This window comes from Artemia franciscana, chromosome 11 (assembly GCF_032884065.1).
Source record: "Artemia franciscana chromosome 11, ASM3288406v1, whole genome shotgun sequence".
Classification (NCBI taxonomy): Eukaryota; Metazoa; Arthropoda; class Branchiopoda; order Anostraca; family Artemiidae; genus Artemia; species Artemia franciscana.
The window spans coordinates 264,223-284,423 of NC_088873.1; the positions used below are offsets into that span (position 1 = coordinate 264,223).

The 20,201-nt window shown below is 35.7% G+C and overlaps 1 protein-coding gene across 1 annotated transcript in view; it reads left to right on the forward strand.

The window, feature by feature from the left end:
* LOC136032645 (pancreatic triacylglycerol lipase-like) overlaps nt 1–20,201 on the forward strand; it is a 141,459-nt gene that overhangs the window by 115,734 nt on the left and 5,524 nt on the right. The window contains exons 7-9 of the mRNA XM_065712920.1: nt 13,198–13,318; nt 16,535–16,714; nt 19,966–20,113. Coding sequence (XP_065568992.1) covers nt 13,198–13,318; nt 16,535–16,714; nt 19,966–20,113 — 449 coding nt within the window. The remainder of the gene's footprint in view (nt 1–13,197; nt 13,319–16,534; nt 16,715–19,965; nt 20,114–20,201) is intronic.

Here is a 20,201-nt window from a genome sequence, read left to right on the forward strand (position 1 = left end):
TTCTGTCTTTGGAACAAAAAGACAAAGCTCCCTATTATATGCCTATTTGATGATACGATAACTGATAGGGTAGGTAACCAAGTAGCCAGAAACTAGGAGGAAAGGTTGTAAATATGCAAAAAGCAAATGAAAAGATGGCAAATTGTATGCAAAATACAGGAAATTTTCTTGGAAATCGTAAAAAATGTCGCGATTTCTGAAGGGGTTAGGACCCAAAGGACACCTACATATGTGCCTGATGTTGATTGATAAGGAGGTTCTATTCCTTGTAAGGAGGCTGACTGATAAGCAGGGGCTATACTGATTATAATATATGGGTGAAAATTGTACCCCGGGGTAAATCTAGGTTCATTAAGATTCTGTTAAGATTTTTGCACTATTGATCAATCTCGTTACGAATGCTAATATTACCTACTAAGTTTTTCAATCATATCAAAAGCTGAAATTCTAATTATTTATGAATGTAAGGAAAGGACAGGCAATGCGTTTCAGAAAAAATAGGAACCCCTGAAAATACCCTTAGAACTTCAAATTAAAAAACTAGTTATGGTCAGCATAACATTTAGGCGAAGTTTTTTACCTTAACTTGTATTTAGGAATACATTTAGGTCCATTAATGACAATTTTAAGAACAGGCAACTAAAATTTGCATATGTTTATCCATTTAGTTGTGTGCAATACCCTTTCACCTTCTTTCAAAAAACTTCAATAGATTTTCAGTAGTAACGTTTTGAAATAATTTTGAATTTGTGAAAAAACTTGCCATTTAAAAAATTGAAAACATAATGCGCCATATAAAGCGTAGTATAACCCAAGTGGAATTAGAAACAATTACAACAAGTTTCAGCCATTATTTTTATCACATTTTGACACTCATAGAAAACATGATTCCCTCAAATAGCACATTCATAGAACACACTGGTGGATCCAGGGAAGACAGGAGAGAGGGGCCTGGGATCCCCCCGAAGATTTTTCTTGCACTCCTGTTCTTTCCCTGTTTTTCTTTTTTAATTTTTTTTAGAATAAATTTGTCAATTTGGTCAATTATTGGCACCTTTGTCACATTGACTCCCCCAATATTTTGATCATTGGCACCCTTGTCACATTGCCCTCCCCCCAGATTTTAAGTAAATTTAGGGAAATTATCTTTCAAATAGGCAAAATTTCACTTTTTACAATCACTTTAAAATGAAGAAATGTCCTTTACTGTGACCATTCATAAATGTATAGTGCAAGTACATTGGTCGATTCTATTGTCTCCCCTTTAAAAGTCTATCTCTAATGATGATTGGCTCCCTTAAATTGGGTCTCTGGACTTCGGCCCTTACAGATTTTCTGTGCCTAGAGGATTTTAAGTAGTCAACATTGGTAATAGGACGAGTTTTATTCGCCAAATTCCAGCTATTCAAATGGTTTAAAAGTTAGAGTATTTGGCAAGTTGCCAACTTATAACCAAGCGTACGATTTGCATTTAATTGTTCTTTTAAATTCGTATCTTCTAGATTCGCGAGTGGGCAAAAAGACTGCACCCGTTAAATAGACTTTTTTGCTACTGAATTCCTTCTTTGCCACGATTACAAATTTGGTCCTTCAGTCCTTTAATACTTAGTCCTTTAGTTGACTAGTTCTTTTATTTCATGGGCTCGATTTCGGAATCCCTCTTTGCATTTGTGACTGAAATTAGTCTAACTGTGTTTGGCAAGGGTATTGGCCCGGCAACTTTCTTGGATAAACTAAAATTCAGAACTTTATTTTGGATATAAGAGAAAACAGAAACAAAAAGAACTCACAAAAAGTTAGAAATTTACGGAAGAGTGTATGCCTTCGGAAGCATTGATATTACAAGAAATAGTATTAAATAGTGGTATTATTACTAGCAGCAGCAGTATTAACCTTTTGCCTTTTGGTCAGTTGAACATTCCCCTCATCAAGTCCTGGAAGTTTCAATTTTATACAATTAGCCATAGCTATGACATTATTGATATGTCCTTTTGATAACCTGTATGTTTGTATACATCTTAAAAATTTTAACCTCATTGCTCTTAGCCCTACAAGTAGTTAAAAAAGAAGTAGTAGTAACAAATGTAGCAATAACAGTGGTATTAGCAGTAGTTTGCACATATTGCCTTTTGATGACATGATCTTCCCCTTTAAGTATTCTCTTAAAGTTTCAGCTTAATACCCAAATCAACTTTTGAGATACACTATTTTGAGAATGTACATGCACTTTGTGTCTTTTAATTTAGTTCAAATTTCCCTTTAATACTGTAAATGGCTTAGTGTGGTAGGGGTGGTAGTTGTAGTAGTATTGATAGTACGTAAATTTTGCTTTTTTGATCACTTCCCTTATCATTTCATGACTTCCAAATTAATATACTCATTTATTCCTGTGTTGTACCCTTTTGACAATCCGTATACACATAACGTATTTTGATTTAGTTCAACACATCCCTTAACATTCTCTGAAAAGCTCATCTGAGCGTCCTCCGTCTTCTTGGAAAGTAAAATTTAAAACATGCGTATCCTTCTCAATAACATATACTATGTGTAAATAATGAACGAATTGCCCAACTTACAGCCCTTGTCCTGAGTACTGTGGGGAGGTTGATATGTTTTAACTGATATGTTAAAACTGATATGTTAAGAGGTTGATATTTTTACGTTTAAAATGTTTTAACTTTTTAAAATTGAATAAAAAAATTTAAACTTTAAGGAATAAATATCAGTCTATTTATATTAAACTGACAATCCACATCCATTTTCTCAATAAAGTACAAATTATGGTCTGGTCTTGAGAAGGTATGGGAGTTGTCAAAGACAACCCCCATACTCAAATATCCATACCTTTCAACTACGCTGAACAAAATGGTTATCTCAAAATTAGGATTTGTTGTGCTTCGGGAATTAATGGGCATGTGAGGGGGAGGGGGTTGTTGCCCTTCATTCACTTTTGACCAATAAAAAGGGCACTAGTCCTTTCAGTTCCAACCGAATGAGCCTTTTTTGAAGTTTTTTATGACAACAAATTGCCACCTCAAAATTTGTATCACAAACATTTCAGGAAAAACGAGGTTTTTTTTTTGGGGGGGGGATACCCACTCGATCACTTTCAATCTTAAATAGAACACTAGAACTTTTGATTATCAGTCCAATGAGCCCCCTCCGAAGTTTATCCGACCATCCTTTCTATATAAACCTTGTATGCCCCAAGGGCATAACTTAGAATCTCAAAATTTTGATGGGATATGTTTGGGGAAATGATGGGCGTCGGAGGGGGCAAATGTTCTACGAATAAAATGGCCTTCTTAAATTTCTATCAGATGCATTTCGGGAAAATACGAGGTGTGTGGGGGGGGGTATCCACCCTCTGACCGCTCTGAATCTTAATAAGGGCACTAGAACTTCTGATACCAATCCAATGAGCCCCCTCCGAAGTTTATACGCTCGCTATTTCTATATATACCTTATATGCCCCCACTGCATAACTTACATCCCTTATCTTGAGGGCTGTGGGGGGGGGGGATGGCTATCTGAAAAAATTTATTGGACATGTTTGGGGAAATACTGGATGTGGGAGGGGGGTTAGTTGCCCTCCGATCACTATGGACTATTAAAAATGACATTAGCCCGTTCAATTTCCAATCGAATGAGCCCTTTTCGAAGTTTCTACGACAACTCCCTCGATACGACGTGCCCTGGTCTAAAAAAAGAAAAAAATTGTTACCACATCGCTATTTACTTAGGCAGCGCTGTTATGCTGCCTATGATTAGCCATGATTAGCTTGATGCCTGCAATTACTTGATTTCAATTCAAAATCTGCAATAACAACTCACTGCAGCACCAAGCCATCTAAGGCCAACACAGCTACCCATGCTCCTCCTCCCTCCCAATTCATTCTGCTTCCCTTTTCATACCGTCCTATAAATTTCCAGTTTCCTTTAAATCCTTTCTTACGGAAAAATTATCATATGTTCCATGCCCTTTGACACTCCGAATATGGTCTCCTCTAGCCCCCCCCCCCCCCAAAATGCGGGAGATTCGCTCCTGATTATAGCCCTAGAAAGCGGGATAGAATCAAATTTTTTCATACACCCTACTGTTTGAAATACATTAAGTCAGGCGGGTACCGAAGACAATTCCTCTTCCATTTATTTCGCCAAAAAGAAGCACATCGTGTGCCTGCTTCTAAGAAAGTAAATTAAGTATTAAATTACTATGTCAAGGTGACAGATAGAGTGACAGACAATGCCAATTAAACAAGATCCATCAATGGTAGTTATGTTCACTTTCGTTCGGATCGTAGCCAGAATTTTTTTCTCCTTTTTTGGTCTTTATTTATGCAAGGTATGTTCTAAATTTGCATAAGTGCTCTGGGAAATTTGCCAAGGGTATATTAAAGTACCGTGAACAGTGTAAATGGAGTTTATTGTTTAAATGGTTTAGTAGAAAATAATACAAACATTCATATATTTTAAAATGAGGAAAAATCAGATATTCAACTTTTGAGTGAATTAAAAGTCGAAGCTATTGGTAGTATGAGGATGAAAAAAAAAAAAAAAAAAAAAAAAAAAAAAAAAATTGCAAATTTAGCTAATTCTATATGGCACAAAACAGTTTAAGATGGTGTAGCTTGTCTTTGGAGTTCGTCGTCTATGGGATTCAACAGGTTGTTACTGTTTAAATTTTCCCAGACGAAAACCCAGTGACGGATTCAGACGGCGGGGAGGCAAGGGACCCTGGACCCCCAATATTTTTCCTCATTCCTTGTATTTTTTAAAATCTATTTTTCTATTTTGCGTTCTCGGCTGTCTGCTTTGCACAATCCTCTGTTGTAGTTTCCATAATTCTGTTACTAAAGCATTATATCTTCATCATAATTTTGTGTACTTCATTGTGATTAACGTAACTTCACTTCTTAAGTGTGGTTGGGACAGTACGTAAGTACCGCTTTTTCTTATGGGGGCAGCTGGCCAGACAAGATCCAGACCGACCAAATCACCTTCTTCAATAAGTAGAGTCATTTTAGAAATTTTTTCTAGGCGGAGGGGTATTTTATTTACTAGGGGTCATTGAACCCATCCCTGTCTTTAGCGCTAATTATTTTAGTTGTGATAGTAAGGACACAAATTTCTTCTTTCACTTCCAGTTAAACCAATACATAGGTTTCCGTCTCTTCGCTTGCTGCTTCCTAGGTCTGCTGCTCCATTGGATGTGCGGCTTAGCAGTCTGTATTTTTGGCGGTTGCCTCTCGGGTCTAACATAAAATTCTCAGCCCGCTCCTTAGACCAACTTCTCAGACCAATTCTCAGACCAACTCCTCACAAATTCTGGTTGTGGTAATTTAAAAGTGTTACGTAAAATTTGGATACAACTAAGAAGTCTACAGTTAGACTCTATAGTTAGAATATATATACAGTCTATAATATATATATATATATATATATATATATATATATATATATATATATATATATATATATATTTATATATATACTACTACTACTAATAACTCACTGCAGCACCAAGCCGCCTGAGGCCAACACAGCTACGCACACTCCTCCTCCAACCTAATCTATTTAAAGCCTCCCTCTTTACACCCTCCCAGGAAGTTCCCATTTCCTTTAAATCCTTATTTATGACATCCTCCCAACCCAGACAAGGACGACCTGCTTTCCGTGTAGCCCCAGACGGTTGGCCAAAAAGGACAATCTTCGGTAATCTGTCATCCTTCATCCGTAGAACGTGGCCTAGCCATCTCAACCTTTCTTTCATTATAGCCCCAGAAAGCGGGATTGAACCACACTTTTTGTACAACCTACTGTTTGAAATACGGTCAGTCAGCCGGGTACCCAGAACAATCCGTAGGCAATTTCTCTGGAAAACATCTAGTAAATTTTCATCTGCTTTTCGGAGTGTCCATGCTTCAGAGCCATATTTGACCACTGTCATCACTGTAGCTTCCAATATTCTAATCTTGGTTTGTAGGCTTATCTTTCTATTCTTCCAAACTTTTTTTAACTGTGAAAAAACACCCTGAGCTTTAGCTATTCTACTTTTAACATCTTCACTGCTCCCACCATCTTTACTAATAATACTACCAAGGTAACTGAAGCTCCCAACCTGATCAATCTTTTCGTTACCTAAGGTCACCTGTTCATCTTCACTTATTCCTAACCTTAGTGACTTAGTCTTCTTAACATTAATTTTCAAGCCTATTTTAGCACCCTGAACTCGTAAAACCTCTAAAAATTCATTCATTTTGCTCACACTTTCATCTAATATGCTTAAATCATCAGCATAATCTAAGTCCAGGAGCGTTCTTCCTCCCCATTTGATTCCATGGTCTCCAATTGCCTTTCCTGTGCTCCTTAAGACGAAGTCCATCAAAATGATCCATATAAAGGGGGATAGAACACAACCCTGCTTAACTCCTGATTTAATACAAAACCAGTTGCTAACCTCATTTCCTACCTTAACCGCAGCAGTATTATTCTCGTACATAGCGCAAATCACTTTAATGTATTTTTCTGGTATACCATATAACGATAAGACCTTTGTTAACGCTGTTCTATCAACAGAATCGAAAGCTTGCTCATAATCGATAAAACTAAGGACCAAAGGTATATATATATATATATATATATATATATATATATATATATATATATATATATATATATATATATATATATACCTTTGGTCCTTAGTTTTATCGATTATGAGCAAGCTTTCGATTCTGTTGATAGAACAGCGTTAACAAAGGTCTTATCGTTATATGGTATACCAGAAAAATACATTAAAGTGATTTGCGCTATGTACGAGAATAATACTGCTGCGGTTAAGGTAGGAAATGAGGTTAGCAACTGGTTTTGTATTAAATCAGGAGTTAAGCAGGGTTGTGTTCTATCCCCCTTTATATGGATCATTTTGATGGACCTCGTCTTAAGGAGCACAGGAAAGGCAATTGGAGACCATGGAATCAAATGGGGAGGAAGAACGCTCCTGGACTTAGATTATGCTGATGATTTAAGCATATTAGATGAAAGTGTGAGCAAAATGAATGAATTTTTAGAGGTTTTACGAGTTCAGGGTGCTAAAATAGGCTTGAAAATTAATGTTAAGAAGACTAAGTCACTAAGGTTAGGAATAAGTGAAGATGAACAGGTGACCTTAGGTAACGAAAAGATTGATCAGGTTGGGAGCTTCAGTTACCTTGGTAGTATTATTAGTAAAGATGGTGGGAGCAGTGAAGATGTTAAAAGTAGAATAGCTAAAGCTCAGGGTGTTTTTTCACAGTTAAAAAAAGTTTGGAAGAATAGAAAGATAAGCCTACAAACCAAGATTAGAATATTGGAAGCTACAGTGATGACAGTGGTCAAATATGGCTCTGAAGCATGGACACTCCGAAAAGCAGATGAAAATTTACTAGATGTTTTCCAGAGAAATTGCCTACGGATTGTTCTGGGTACCCGGCTGACTGACCGTATTTCAAACAGTAGGTTGTACAAAAAGTGTGGTTCAATCCCGCTTTCTGGGGCTATAATGAAAGAAAGGTTGAGATGGCTAGGCCACGTTCTACGGATGAAGGATGACAGATTACCGAAGATTGTCCTTTTTGGCCAACCGTCTGGGGCTACACGGAAAGCAGGTCGTCCTTGTCTGGGTTGGGAGGATGTCATAAATAAGGATTTAAAGGAAATGGGAACTTCCTGGGAGGGTGTAAAGAGGGAGGCTTTAAATAGATTAGGTTGGAGGAGGAGTGTGCGTAGCTGTGTTGGCCTCAGGCGGCTTGGTGCTGCAGTGAGTTATTAGTAGTAGTAGTATATATATAAATATATATATATATATATATATATATATATATATATATATATATATATATATATATATATATATATATATATATATATATATATATTATAGACTGTATATATATTCTAACTATAGAGTCTAACTGTAGACTTCTTAGTTGTATCCAAATTTTACGTAACACTTTTAAATTACCACAACCAGAATTTGTGAGGAGTTGGTCTGAGAATTGGTCTGAGAAGTTGGTCTAAGGAGCGGGCTGAGAATTTTATGTTAGACCCGAGAGGCAACCGCCAAAAATACAGACTGCTAAGCCGCACATCCAATGGAGCAGCAGACCTAGGAAGCAGCAAGCGAAGAGACGGAAACCTATGTATTGGTTTAACTGGAAGTGAAAGAAGAAATTTGTGTCCTTACTATCACAACTAAAATAATTAGCGCTAAAGACAGGGATGGGTTCAATGACCCCTAGTAAATAAAATACCCCTCCGCCTAGAAAAAATTTCTAAAATGACTCTACTTATTGAAGAAGGTGATTTGGTCGGTCTGGATCTTGTCTGGCCAGCTGCCCCCATAAGAAAAAGCGGTACTTACGTACTGTCCCAACCACACTTAAGAAGTGAAGTTACGTTAATCACAATGAAGTACACAAAATTATGATGAAGATATAATGCTTTAGTAACAGAATTATGGAAACTACAACAGAGGATTGTGCAAAGCAGACAGCCGAGAACGCAAAATAGAAAAATAGATTTTAAAAAATACAAGGAATGAGGAAAAATATTGGGGGTCCAGGGTCCCTTGCCTCCCCGCCGTCTGAATCCGTCACTGGGTTTTCGTCTGGGAAAATTTAAACAGTAACAACCTGTTGAATCCCATAGACGACGAACTCCAAAGACAAGCTACACCATCTTAAACTGTTTTGTGCCATATAGAATTAGCTAAATTTGCAATTTTTTTTTTTTTTTTTTTTTTTTTTTTTTTTTTTTTTTCATCCTCATACTACCAATAGCTTCGACTTTTAATTCACTCAAAAGTTGAATATCTGATTTTTCCTCATTTTAAAATATATGAATGTTTGTATTATTTTCTACTAAACCATTTAAACAATAAACTCCATTTACACTGTTCACGGTACTTTAATATACCCTTGGCAAATTTCCCAGAGCACTTATGCAAATTTAGAACATACCTTGCATAAATAAAGACCAAAAAAGGAGAAAAAAATTCTGGCTACGATCCGAACGAAAGTGAACATAACTACCATTGATGGATCTTGTTTAATTGGCATTGTCTGTCACTCTATCTGTCACCTTGACATAGTAATTTAATACTTAATTTACTTTCTTAGAAGCAGGCACACGATGTGCTTCTTTTTGGCGAAATAAATGGAAGAGGAATTGTCTTCGGTACCCGCCTGACTTAATGTATTTCAAACAGTAGGGTGTATGAAAAAATTTGATTCTATCCCGCTTTCTAGGGCTATAATCAGGAGCGAATCTCCCGCATTTTGGGGGGGGGGCTAGAGGAGGCCATATTCGGAGTGTCAAAGGGCATGGAACATATGATAATTTTTCCGTAAGAAAGGATTTAAAGGAAACTGGAAATTTATAGGACGGTATGAAAAGGGAAGCAGAATGAATTGGGAGGGAGGAGGAGCATGGGCAGCTGTGTTGGCCTTAGATGGCTTGGTGCTGCAGTGAGTTGTTATTGCAGATTTTGAATTAAAATCAAGTAATTGCAGGCATCAAGCTAATCATGGCTAATCATAGGCAGCATAACAGCGCTGCCTAAGTAAATAGCGATGTGGTAACAATTTTTTTCTTTTTTTAGACCAGGGCACGTCGTATCGAGGGAGTTGTCGTAGAAACTTCGAAAAGGGCTCATTCGATTGGAAATTGAACGGGCTAATGTCATTTTTAATAGTCCAGAGTGATCGGAGGGCAACTAACCCCCCTCCCACATCCAGTATTTCCCCAAACATGTCCAATAAATTTTTTCAGATAGCCATCCCCCCCCCACAGCCCTCAAGATAAGGGATGTAAGTTATGCAGTGGGGGCATATAAGGTATATATAGAAATAGCGAGCGTATAAACTTCGGAGGGGGCTCATTGGATTGGTATCAGAAGTTCTAGTGCCCTTATTAAGATTCAGAGCGGTCAGAGGGTGGATACCCCCCCCACACACCTCGTATTTTCCCGAAATGCATCTGATAGAAATTTAAGAAGGCCATTTTATTCGTAGAACATTTGCCCCCTCCGACGCCCATCATTTCCCCAAACATATCCCATCAAAATTTTGAGATTCTAAGTTATGCCCTTGGGGCATACAAGGTTTATATAGAAAGGATGGTCGGATAAACTTCGGAGGGGGCTCATTGGACTGATAATCAAAAGTTCTAGTGTTCTATTTAAGATTGAAAGTGATCGAGTGGGTATCCCCCCCCCCAAAAAAAAAAACTCGTTTTTCCTGAAATGTTTGTGATACAAATTTTGAGGTGGCAATTTGTTGTCATAAAAAACTTCAAAAAAGGCTCATTCGGTTGGAACTGAAAGGACTAGTGCCCTTTTTATTGGTCAAAAGTGAATGAAGGGCAACAACCCCCTCCCCCTCACATACCCATTAATTCCCGAAGCACAACAAATCCTAATTTTGAGATAACCATTTTGTTCAGCGTAGTTGAAAGGTATGGAAATTTGAGTATGGGGGTTGTCTTTGACAACTCCCATACCTTCTCAAGACCAGACCATAATTTGTACTTTATTGAGAAAATGGATGTGGATTGTCAGTTTAATATAAATAGACTGATATTTATTCCTTAAAGTTTAAATTTTTTTATTGAATTTTAAAAAGTTAAAACATTTTAAACGTAAAAATATCAACCTCTTAACATATCAGTTTTAACATATCAGTTAAAACATATCAACCTCCCCACAGTACTCAGGACAAGGGCTGTAAGTTGGGCAATTCGTTCATTATTTACACATAGTATATGTTATTGAGAAGGATACGCATGTTTTAAATTTTACTTTCCAAGAAGACGGAGGACGCTCAGATGAGCTTTTCAGAGAATGTTAAGGGATGTGTTGAACTAAATCAAAATACGTTATGTGTATACGGATTGTCAAAAGGGTACAACACAGGAATAAATGAGTATATTAATTTGGAAGTCATGAAATGATAAGGGAAGTGATCAAAAAAGCAAAATTTACGTACTATCAATACTACTACAACTACCACCCCTACCACACTAACCCATTTACAGTATTAAAGGGAAATTTGAACTAAATTAAAAGACACAAAGTGCATGTACATTCTCAAAATAGCGTATCTCAAAAGTTGATTTGGGTATTAAGCTGAAACTTTAAGAGAATACTTAAAGGGGAAGATCATGTCATCAAAAGGCAATATGTGCAAACTACTGCTAATACCACTGTTATTGCTACATTTGTTACTACTACTTCTTTTTTAACTACTTGTAGGGCTAAGAGCAATGAGGTTAAAATTTTTAAGATGTATACAAACATACAGGTTATCAAAAGGACATATCAATAATGTCATAGCTATGGCTAATTGTATAAAATTGAAACTTCCAGGACTTGATGAGGGGAATGTTCAACTGACCAAAAGGCAAAAGGTTAATACTGCTGCTGCTAGTAATAATACCACTATTTAATACTATTTCTTGTAATATCAATGCTTCCGAAGGCATACACTCTTCCGTAAATTTCTAACTTTTTGTGAGTTCTTTTTGTTTCTGTTTTCTCTTATATCCAAAATAAAGTTCTGAATTTTAGTTTATCCAAGAAAGTTGCCGGGCCAATACCCTTGCCAAACACAGTTAGACTAATTTCAGTCACAAATGCAAAGAGGGATTCCGAAATCGAGCCCATGAAATAAAAGAACTAGTCAACTAAAGGACTAAGTATTAAAGGACTGAAGGACCAAATTTGTAATCGTGGCAAAGAAGGAATTCAGTAGCAAAAAAAGTCTATTTAACGGGTGCAGTCTTTTTGCCCACTCGCGAATCTAGAAGATACGAATTTAAAAGAACAATTAAATGCAAATCGTACGCTTGGTTATAAGTTGGCAACTTGCCAAATACTCTAACTTTTAAACCATTTGAATAGCTGGAATTTGGCGAATAAAACTCGTCCTTTTACCAATGTTGACTACTTAAAATCCTCTAGGCACAGAAAATCTGTAAGGGCCGAAGTCCAGAGACCCAATTTAAGGGAGCCAATCATCATTAGAGATAGACTTTTAAAGGGGAGACAATAGAATCGACCAATGTACTTGCACTATACATTTATGAATGGTCACAGTAAAGGACATTTCTTCATTTTAAAGTGATTGTAAAAAGTGAAATTTTGCCTATTTGAAAGATAATTTCCCTAAATTTACTTATTTCTTGTTTATTTTTCCATCACTGCTACTTTGGTTTGATTAACAGTCAAATTTGTAATTGACTGAAGTTTTTCGCAGAAACATCAATGTAAAAAGATAATATAGGATTACGAGTTTAGTAGCAAGAATTGTTCAAGTTAATTTAATGTGAAACCATAAATAGATATTTTTTACATTGAAGAAAAAAAGAAAACTACCTAAGGTACTTGTCTATTATAGCAACCACAATCAAGTTCTTGATCTGAGCAAAACTAGTTTTTCTGTCTGTATTTGGGTGAAATTTTGCCTATTTGAAAGATAATTTCCCTAAATTTACTTATTTCTTGTTTATTTTTCCATCACTGCTACTTTGGTTTGATTAACAGTCAAATTTGTAATTGACTGAAGTTTTTCGCAGAAACATCAATGTAAAAAGATAATATAGGATTACGAGTTTAGTAGCAAGAATTGTTCAAGTTAATTTAATGTGAAACCATAAATAGATTTTTTTTACATTGAAGAAAAAAAGAAAACTACCTAAGGTACTTGTCTATTATAGCAACCACAATCAAGTTCTTGATCTGAGCAAAACTAGTTTTTCTGTCTGTATTTGGGGATAATTAGCTTAGTCTCACTTAGATAAACTACTATGCTGGTATATTTTAACTAAATATTTAATTTATAGAATTGGTTAAGCTTTTAATATAATGCGTTCTGGGCGGCCTTTTTTCCCTAATTCTCTGTTGTAAACTCCATAATTTTGTTACTAAAGTATTGTATTTTCATCGTATTTTTTTAAATTTCGTTATGATTAACCTACAGAAAAACCGGTTTTACTCAGATCAAGAACTTGAGCGTGATCGCTATAATAGAAAGGACCCTGCCTCAAAAAATACATAACAAAGAAAAAAATTCATCTTAAAATAATTATAAAAAGCGAAATATTGTTTATTTGAATGGTGAGCCTCCTGATTAATCATGTATTTAACTGTTCTTCTAGCAAATCAATTCAGGGTCATAGTCTACAGCTCATACAATTATCCTGAAGCAATATCTCGGGGAAAAATTGAAGTGGCATTTTTAAGGGACGAAGAATATTCAGAAGTCTTCTACATGACAAAGTAAGCATCATCATTTATGCATAAATCGAACGCTCTGCAAACAGTTACTCTATATCTTCTTCTTGGTCTTGTACTTGTTCATCTTCTTCTTCTTTTAATTATTATGGAGATGCTTTCGTATTACCTCATCGCCGGAGTCAAAAGCTAGTTTTCATCACCGGTGTCAAACGTTGTAAAAGCTTGTTTTTTGTTGTTGTTTTTTTTTTAACTAGCCTAGCCAGGGTCGTATTCAGGATTTTTTTGGGGGGGAGGCTACAAGGAAACTTTAAAAAATATATCGAAAAATTGTTTATTTCAGTTTTTCTACGTTTTTACCAGTCAGACAAACATTTCGGGGGAGAGTTCAGACCCCCTAGCCCTCCTGGATATGGCTCTGAACCTAGCTTCAGCAGACAAAATATTCACACGCTGAAAGCAACGGAAGTGACCGGTATGTCTGAAGCTTTAAAGTTAACCTCTGATATCTTGATGATTTACCTTACAGCCATTCAATAATTCATTTACCACCTGGTATATGCTGAAAAATAGTAAATTAAGTCATAAAAGTAGATATAATTAATCTATAATTTGGGTAACAATCTTTTTACCTTAAAGCCTTTAATCGCCTAAATCCAATTGATCAAGAGAAACCACATCTTATTTTCTTTTGGCGTCGTTATGACATTAATTTATTGCATCTGGCTCGGGGTGCTATTAAAACATTTATCTATTACTTTTCCAATTAACCCTTAGCACTTTTGAACAACTTTCACGACCTGTGATTGAATCCATTCTTTAAGTAGCTTATTTGCATATGCTGTTATTTTATTATGATAAATGTATTGATAAATTATCTTGAAACATCAGAACAAAATAAATTCCTTCTGCATAGAGCACATAGCTCGGACGGCCGGGGGTAAACCTCTTGTTGCATTTATCAATGTTATTATTAAACAAGACTAAAAAGATTATAGATGGCATTATCTCCCTGTCCATAAGGGCAAAAAAACAAATGGTTCATACAGTTACACTGGGTAAATTTATTACTTAAAATTTAAGAGATAAACATGTTTTCGTAATAACACATGAGATACTTTTGTTCTTGTTGACAAGTTAGACGAATTTGACCCACCTAAGTATTCTTTTTCGGAAGAACGATTTCATGTGTGATTTTTTCTTTTGTTTCTGCAAGACGTAGCTTCTTCTACGGATTGTATGGTGATAGTGTCATTAAGGCCGGGATTAAGTGAACTGATGGAACTCAAAAATGCTATGTTAAAATTGAAAATTTATATTTAAAAAGTACTCAAGTATTCATTGGCGGAAGATACCGCTTTTAATATCGTGCCGTAGCTTCTTGAAGATGCTACAAAACGTTTGCTAGGATTTTGCTCTATTTCCTCTAATTGATTAGAAATCTTAAAAATGTCTAGCTCTTTTTCACAAGCGTACTCTATGAAGGATATTGCTTTTAGAACAAAATCGGTACTATCATGAGCAGGAGACAATAACCTGTAATATGATTGCAACCATTTTTCGATGTATTTTCCTGTTTTCGAACAGTCCAAATGGAATATTTTCAGCTACCTAAAATTTTTACAGGTTTTTTGGCAGAAATAATCGTTCCAGATCGCCGATAACACACCTAGAGACCCGATTGACAAGCTGGTATAATTAACCTGCTATTTCCGCCAATGAATAAATACTATTTGAAGGGTTTTTGACAATCGACGGTCTTTAGAGAATTGAGAGACAGAAGGCTACTTCAATTTTGAACCTCTATGTTCTCAAGTTAACTTAATCACGGCCTTAAGAATCATATTATACAATTTTTCTATCTTGCAAAACGATACCACGAGTGCCAGGGAAAGAGAAAACAGGGGTATATTTGAAATTTCCTTAATATTAGTATATTCAAAATATTTTTTATTACTTATAGTGGAAACAGTTGGGGAAGCTTTAGCTTATAAACAAGCTATTGCACGTGTTGCTGCTGGTAAAGTATCAGATTCCTTAAGCATAGAAATTTTATATGCGTTTCAAAGAAAAGTTGCAAAATATTCTAAAATAAGCGATGACACCAAATTGTCCTTCTGATTTGCAGGGAAAAAAGTTTCACACTGGTGGTATCCCAAGCGGAAGAAGTACGCCTCAAAGAAGATCTATTTCTTGCAGCCAATGTGTATTACAGCATTAAAAAGCTTAAAAAATCATAAGGTTGTGCATATTTATGCTGTCGCAAGTGGGAAAGACTTACCAGCGGCTTAGAATAAAGATGATACGAATGTTTCGGAACGGCTTGCTAATGTAGAGCTAAATATGGCCTATTGTTTATTAAATAAAAAAATTGAATTTACAAAAATAGACCCAAGTAAAAATAGAACTCCCAGAGACTACTACAAAGGTCAGATTATTAATGCTAGAAGAAGCCATTTGTGGAAAAAATATCCCATAAGCTTCATAAAACGTTTTGTTACATGGATATCAATTATCAATATGGGGGAAGAGGATCAAAACCCTATACGCTCTGACTACAGCTTTGCGTGGGTATAGCTATTATGGGTACATGGAGAGTGAAGAAAAGATAGACCTAGGGGAAATAAACACAATGGCAATTATAGTCCCGACTCTTTATTATAGTAACTGCTTAAACTAAGATTTTATAATAAACAATTAAAAAAAAAATGTTGATTACTAATCGTATTATTAGATTCAATAAGATGTTTATCCCCAGCCGTACAATCTATAGCTCTCTGTAGGGGAAAATTATTCGATTTTGGTGTTTTATGATAATTTGTAAATAAATTTATTACAAAAAAAAGGATCGAATAAACTACTTAAAGAAAGGCTGAAATCGTAGGTCGTGAAAGTCGTTTCAAAAGTGATTAGGGTTAATTGGAAAAGTAAGAGATAAATGTTTTAATAGCATCACGAGCCTGATACATGAAATGAACGTTATAACGACGGCAAATTAAAATAAAATGTGGTTTCTCTTAATCAATTGGATTTAGGCGAATGAAGGCTTTAGGCCAAAAAAGCTGTTATCCTAATTATAGTTCAACAATATTTCTTCCTAAGTGTTGTTTCAAAACTAATTTGCATATACAAATTGGCAACTTCTGCAACCTTCTCGTTCCAAAGATTTAAACCTGACTAGGTCCCGAGACATTAAATATTTTGTGAAATTTAGACGTTTGCAGTTAGTTGTTCATTTTTTAATCAATAATATTTTTTCAGGGGACCTGACGATGAGCTTCACAGTGGTGGAAAATTAGTGAGAATGGTAGTATCTCACCCCCTCCAAGAGCTACCAACCAAAATACGTATCGTTTACACTGCCTACAGCGGATGGTTAAGCAGCGGCCTTGCTTACTGGAGTATCGACAAGCTTGTTATTACAGATAGCTTTGGAAAAAAGTAATTTTGGTTCCTCCTTTCTTAATCGTAAAAACAACACCCAAGTGTGATAATCCGAAAGGTGGTATGTTACATATTGGCGCTCCGAAAAGCGGACGAATATTTTCTAGAAGTTTTCCAGTGAAATTGTCTACGAATTGTTCTGGGTACCCGGGTGACTGATCGTATTTCAAACAGAAGACTGTACGAAAAATGCGGTTCAATCCTGTTTTCTAGGGTTACAATGAAAGAAAGGTTGAGATGGTTAGGGCACGTTCTGTGGACAAAGGATGACAGATTGCCGAAGATTGTCCTTTTCGGCCAACCTTCTAGGGCTAAACGGAAAGAGGTCATCCTCGTCTGGGGTGGAAAGATGCCATAAAGAAAGATTTAAAGGAAATGGTAACTTCTTGGGAGGGTGTAAAGAGGGAGACTTTGAATAGATTGGGATGGAGTAGGATCGTGTGTAGCTATGTTGGTCTCAGGTGGCTTTGTCCTGCGGTGAGTTGTTAGTAGTAGTAGTAGTAGTATGTATGTTCCATAAATTTTACAGGAGGGGGGGATGAAAGCACTGAAGAATGTGTTTCAAGTTTTTTTTGTCATTGACGAACTAATCAACTGTTGAAATAAGATTTAACCATGCAAATCGACATTTATTTTTGGCTGTCGTAGGGCAAGCCAAGATGGGAAAAGTTTGCAATTTAGAATCAATAATCACAGTAAAAAAAAAAATAGATATAATAGAGCTAGTTAGGGGAAATAATCAAATGTCAAAAAGGTTGTAAAATTTCGAAAAGAATCAGAATATGTAAGATCGAAAGGAACTAAACCAAATAAAACAGTTCGTGGTTAATTCCGCACTTACTATTTGGAAGGGCCTTGGGCTATTTTGTAGACGGAGGGAGGCATATACCTTAGAGAGTGCATTTTAATGCCAAAATTATCGAACTCTCTATCAGACTTCGGGTAAATAAAGAAAAAGGTCTGGGGTGGAGAACGTAGGAATGTATCTCTAATCACCCTTGGTGGTAACGAACTGTAAGCAATGAATGACTCGTTCTAATAGTAAGGAATATTCTTAAAAAAAAAGGAATTTTGAGAACAATATGTACACTTTTTTATGGTGATCGCATATATAAAATTCATTAAATTTTAGGCCACCCATTAGAAGTTACGTGAAAAGTAAACGTGGGAAGTAACCCGAAAACGGTGAGTTATTTGATGAAAGTAACGCCACCAAAATCAGCGTATAAGAAAAATTTATTGTTGTGGTTTTAAGCCTTGTCAACAAAAGTATTGGTTTTAAATTCTGGAAAATCAAAGGAAGGTTCATTAAACAGAACACTGGATTCTCTATTGACTTTTTTAATAGCCCCAAGAGATCATTCCGAAAAAAATCACGTTTTCTGTCGCAATTTTAGATCAAAAGGTGCTGAAAACCTATCGAGTGAGAATTGTGAGAAAACCAAATGGTTTGAACTTATCGACAAACTATACATTGTCGATATTGACAATACATGACAATATTGACAATACATTATCGATATTGACAAAATCCAAATTGTCAATTATATGTACATCAATATATCAATAACTACATGTGAGTTTCTCAATTTTAGACTTTTTCGACAAGGACGATCATGAAAGCTTGCTTATTTGTGTTTTTTTTTCTCTGGAAATGATTGTAACAAACCACTGTTCTAGAATATTGAAAGAAGGCTCATTAGAAAGGAAATTGAGCATTTTGCTGAATTTTTAAATAGCCATAAAAGATTATACCAAAAAATCAACATTTTTTACCATTTTTGCGTAAAACGACGATCTTAGCCCAAAGGGTATCGAAAATCCATCGAGCAAAAATTCTGAGATTAGCAAATGAAATAAATTTATCGAAAACTACATATTGAACTTCTCACAGAGTTTTTTGACAAAGACGGTCGCGGATCCGTGTTTAATTTCGTATCCTTGTTTATTTTTTTCGTCATGGCGTGATCGTAATGAAAGAATTATTCTAGAATATCGGAAGAAGGTTCACCAGAAAGAAAATTTAACGTTCTAAATTTAATAACCATCAAAGGTTGTGCCAAAACAAGTATTTTTTGAAATTTTGCGGCGTAAAACGGCACTTTTATCCCATAAGGTGCCGAAAAGCCATTGAGTGACGGTCGCGGATCCGTGTTTAATTTCGTTTCCTTGTTTATTTTTTTCGTCATGGCGTGATCGTAATGAAAGAATTATTCTAGAATATCGGAAGAAGGTTCACCAGAAAGAAAATTTAACGTTCTAAATTTAATAACCATCAAAGGTTGTGCCAAAACGAGTATTTTTTGCAATTTTGCGGCGTAAAACGGCACTTTTATCCCATAAGGTGCCGAAAAGCCATTGAGTGAGAATTTCTAAGAAGAGAAAGCGATTTAAATTTATTGAAAAGCTGTTTGTTGGGCTTTTTAGTTTCAGATACAGTAATGCCTCACGCTGGTGCATTCCTAGTAGAAACTTCTCTCTAATCCCTCTTGGTTTGGGGGATTATTGTTGATCTTGCCTTTAATGGAGGTTGGGGCACCCCTCCTAATGTGACCATCTTTTTCTTATGTAGGATAAAAGATTTGTTCGCATGCTTAACAATATAGAAGTAAAAAGGTGGAATGGGGCATCATGAGCGTCACAAGGTTTTTTTGTGTTGGGGTGGGGAGGCTGGTATCTGCTACCAGAAGTTTTGTTCTCTAAGTTCACAAAAAAAAAAAAAAAAAAAAAAAAAAAAAAAAAAAAGCACGATTGAATAATGCATTGTGAATATATTGGGCTTGATATAATATACATTAAAAAATTGATATCGATGCACTTTTTATATTTGCATAGCTATTACATCGATATTTTTTAATTAACAAGTAATTATGGTCAATGTCATTGCGTGAATAATTATATCAGTAGCACGGATATTTTTTTGGACACTTTTGGGCATCCTTCGATACCAAGACCGTAACCAGAGGTTGAGTGCTTTTCGGTTTGACCACCCCCCCTAAAATTTTGTCCGACCCTCAGAAAACGTTACAAAAATGCACAAAAACAAATTATTGATGCGCTCAAAATGTTGCACCCCCCTCCCCCCCGAACAAAATCCTGGATGTGTCCTTGCTCGTAACACTTGTATCATTTGGTATTCTGTATTTTTCGCCAATGCTAGTCTCCATCTAAACAGATGCTTTTTTACTTTTTCAGCGCTTTTTTACTTCAATACTGGCAATTTATTAATTGACTTGTTTTTATTTCAGTGCTTCTTACTGCAAGAATGGACTGCTACTGCCTTCTAGCATCAGTACAACAATTACTCTCAATCAGGGAGACTGTATCCCAGTTATCTATGATATTTACTCTCCAAATATTGACCAAATATGGAAAATTCCAGATATTAATAACAAGGTGATTTATTTTTATACTTTGTGATGTTGAGATAGCAAGTCTCTCTCTCTCTCTCTCTCTCTCTCTCTCTCTCTCTCTCTCTCTCTCT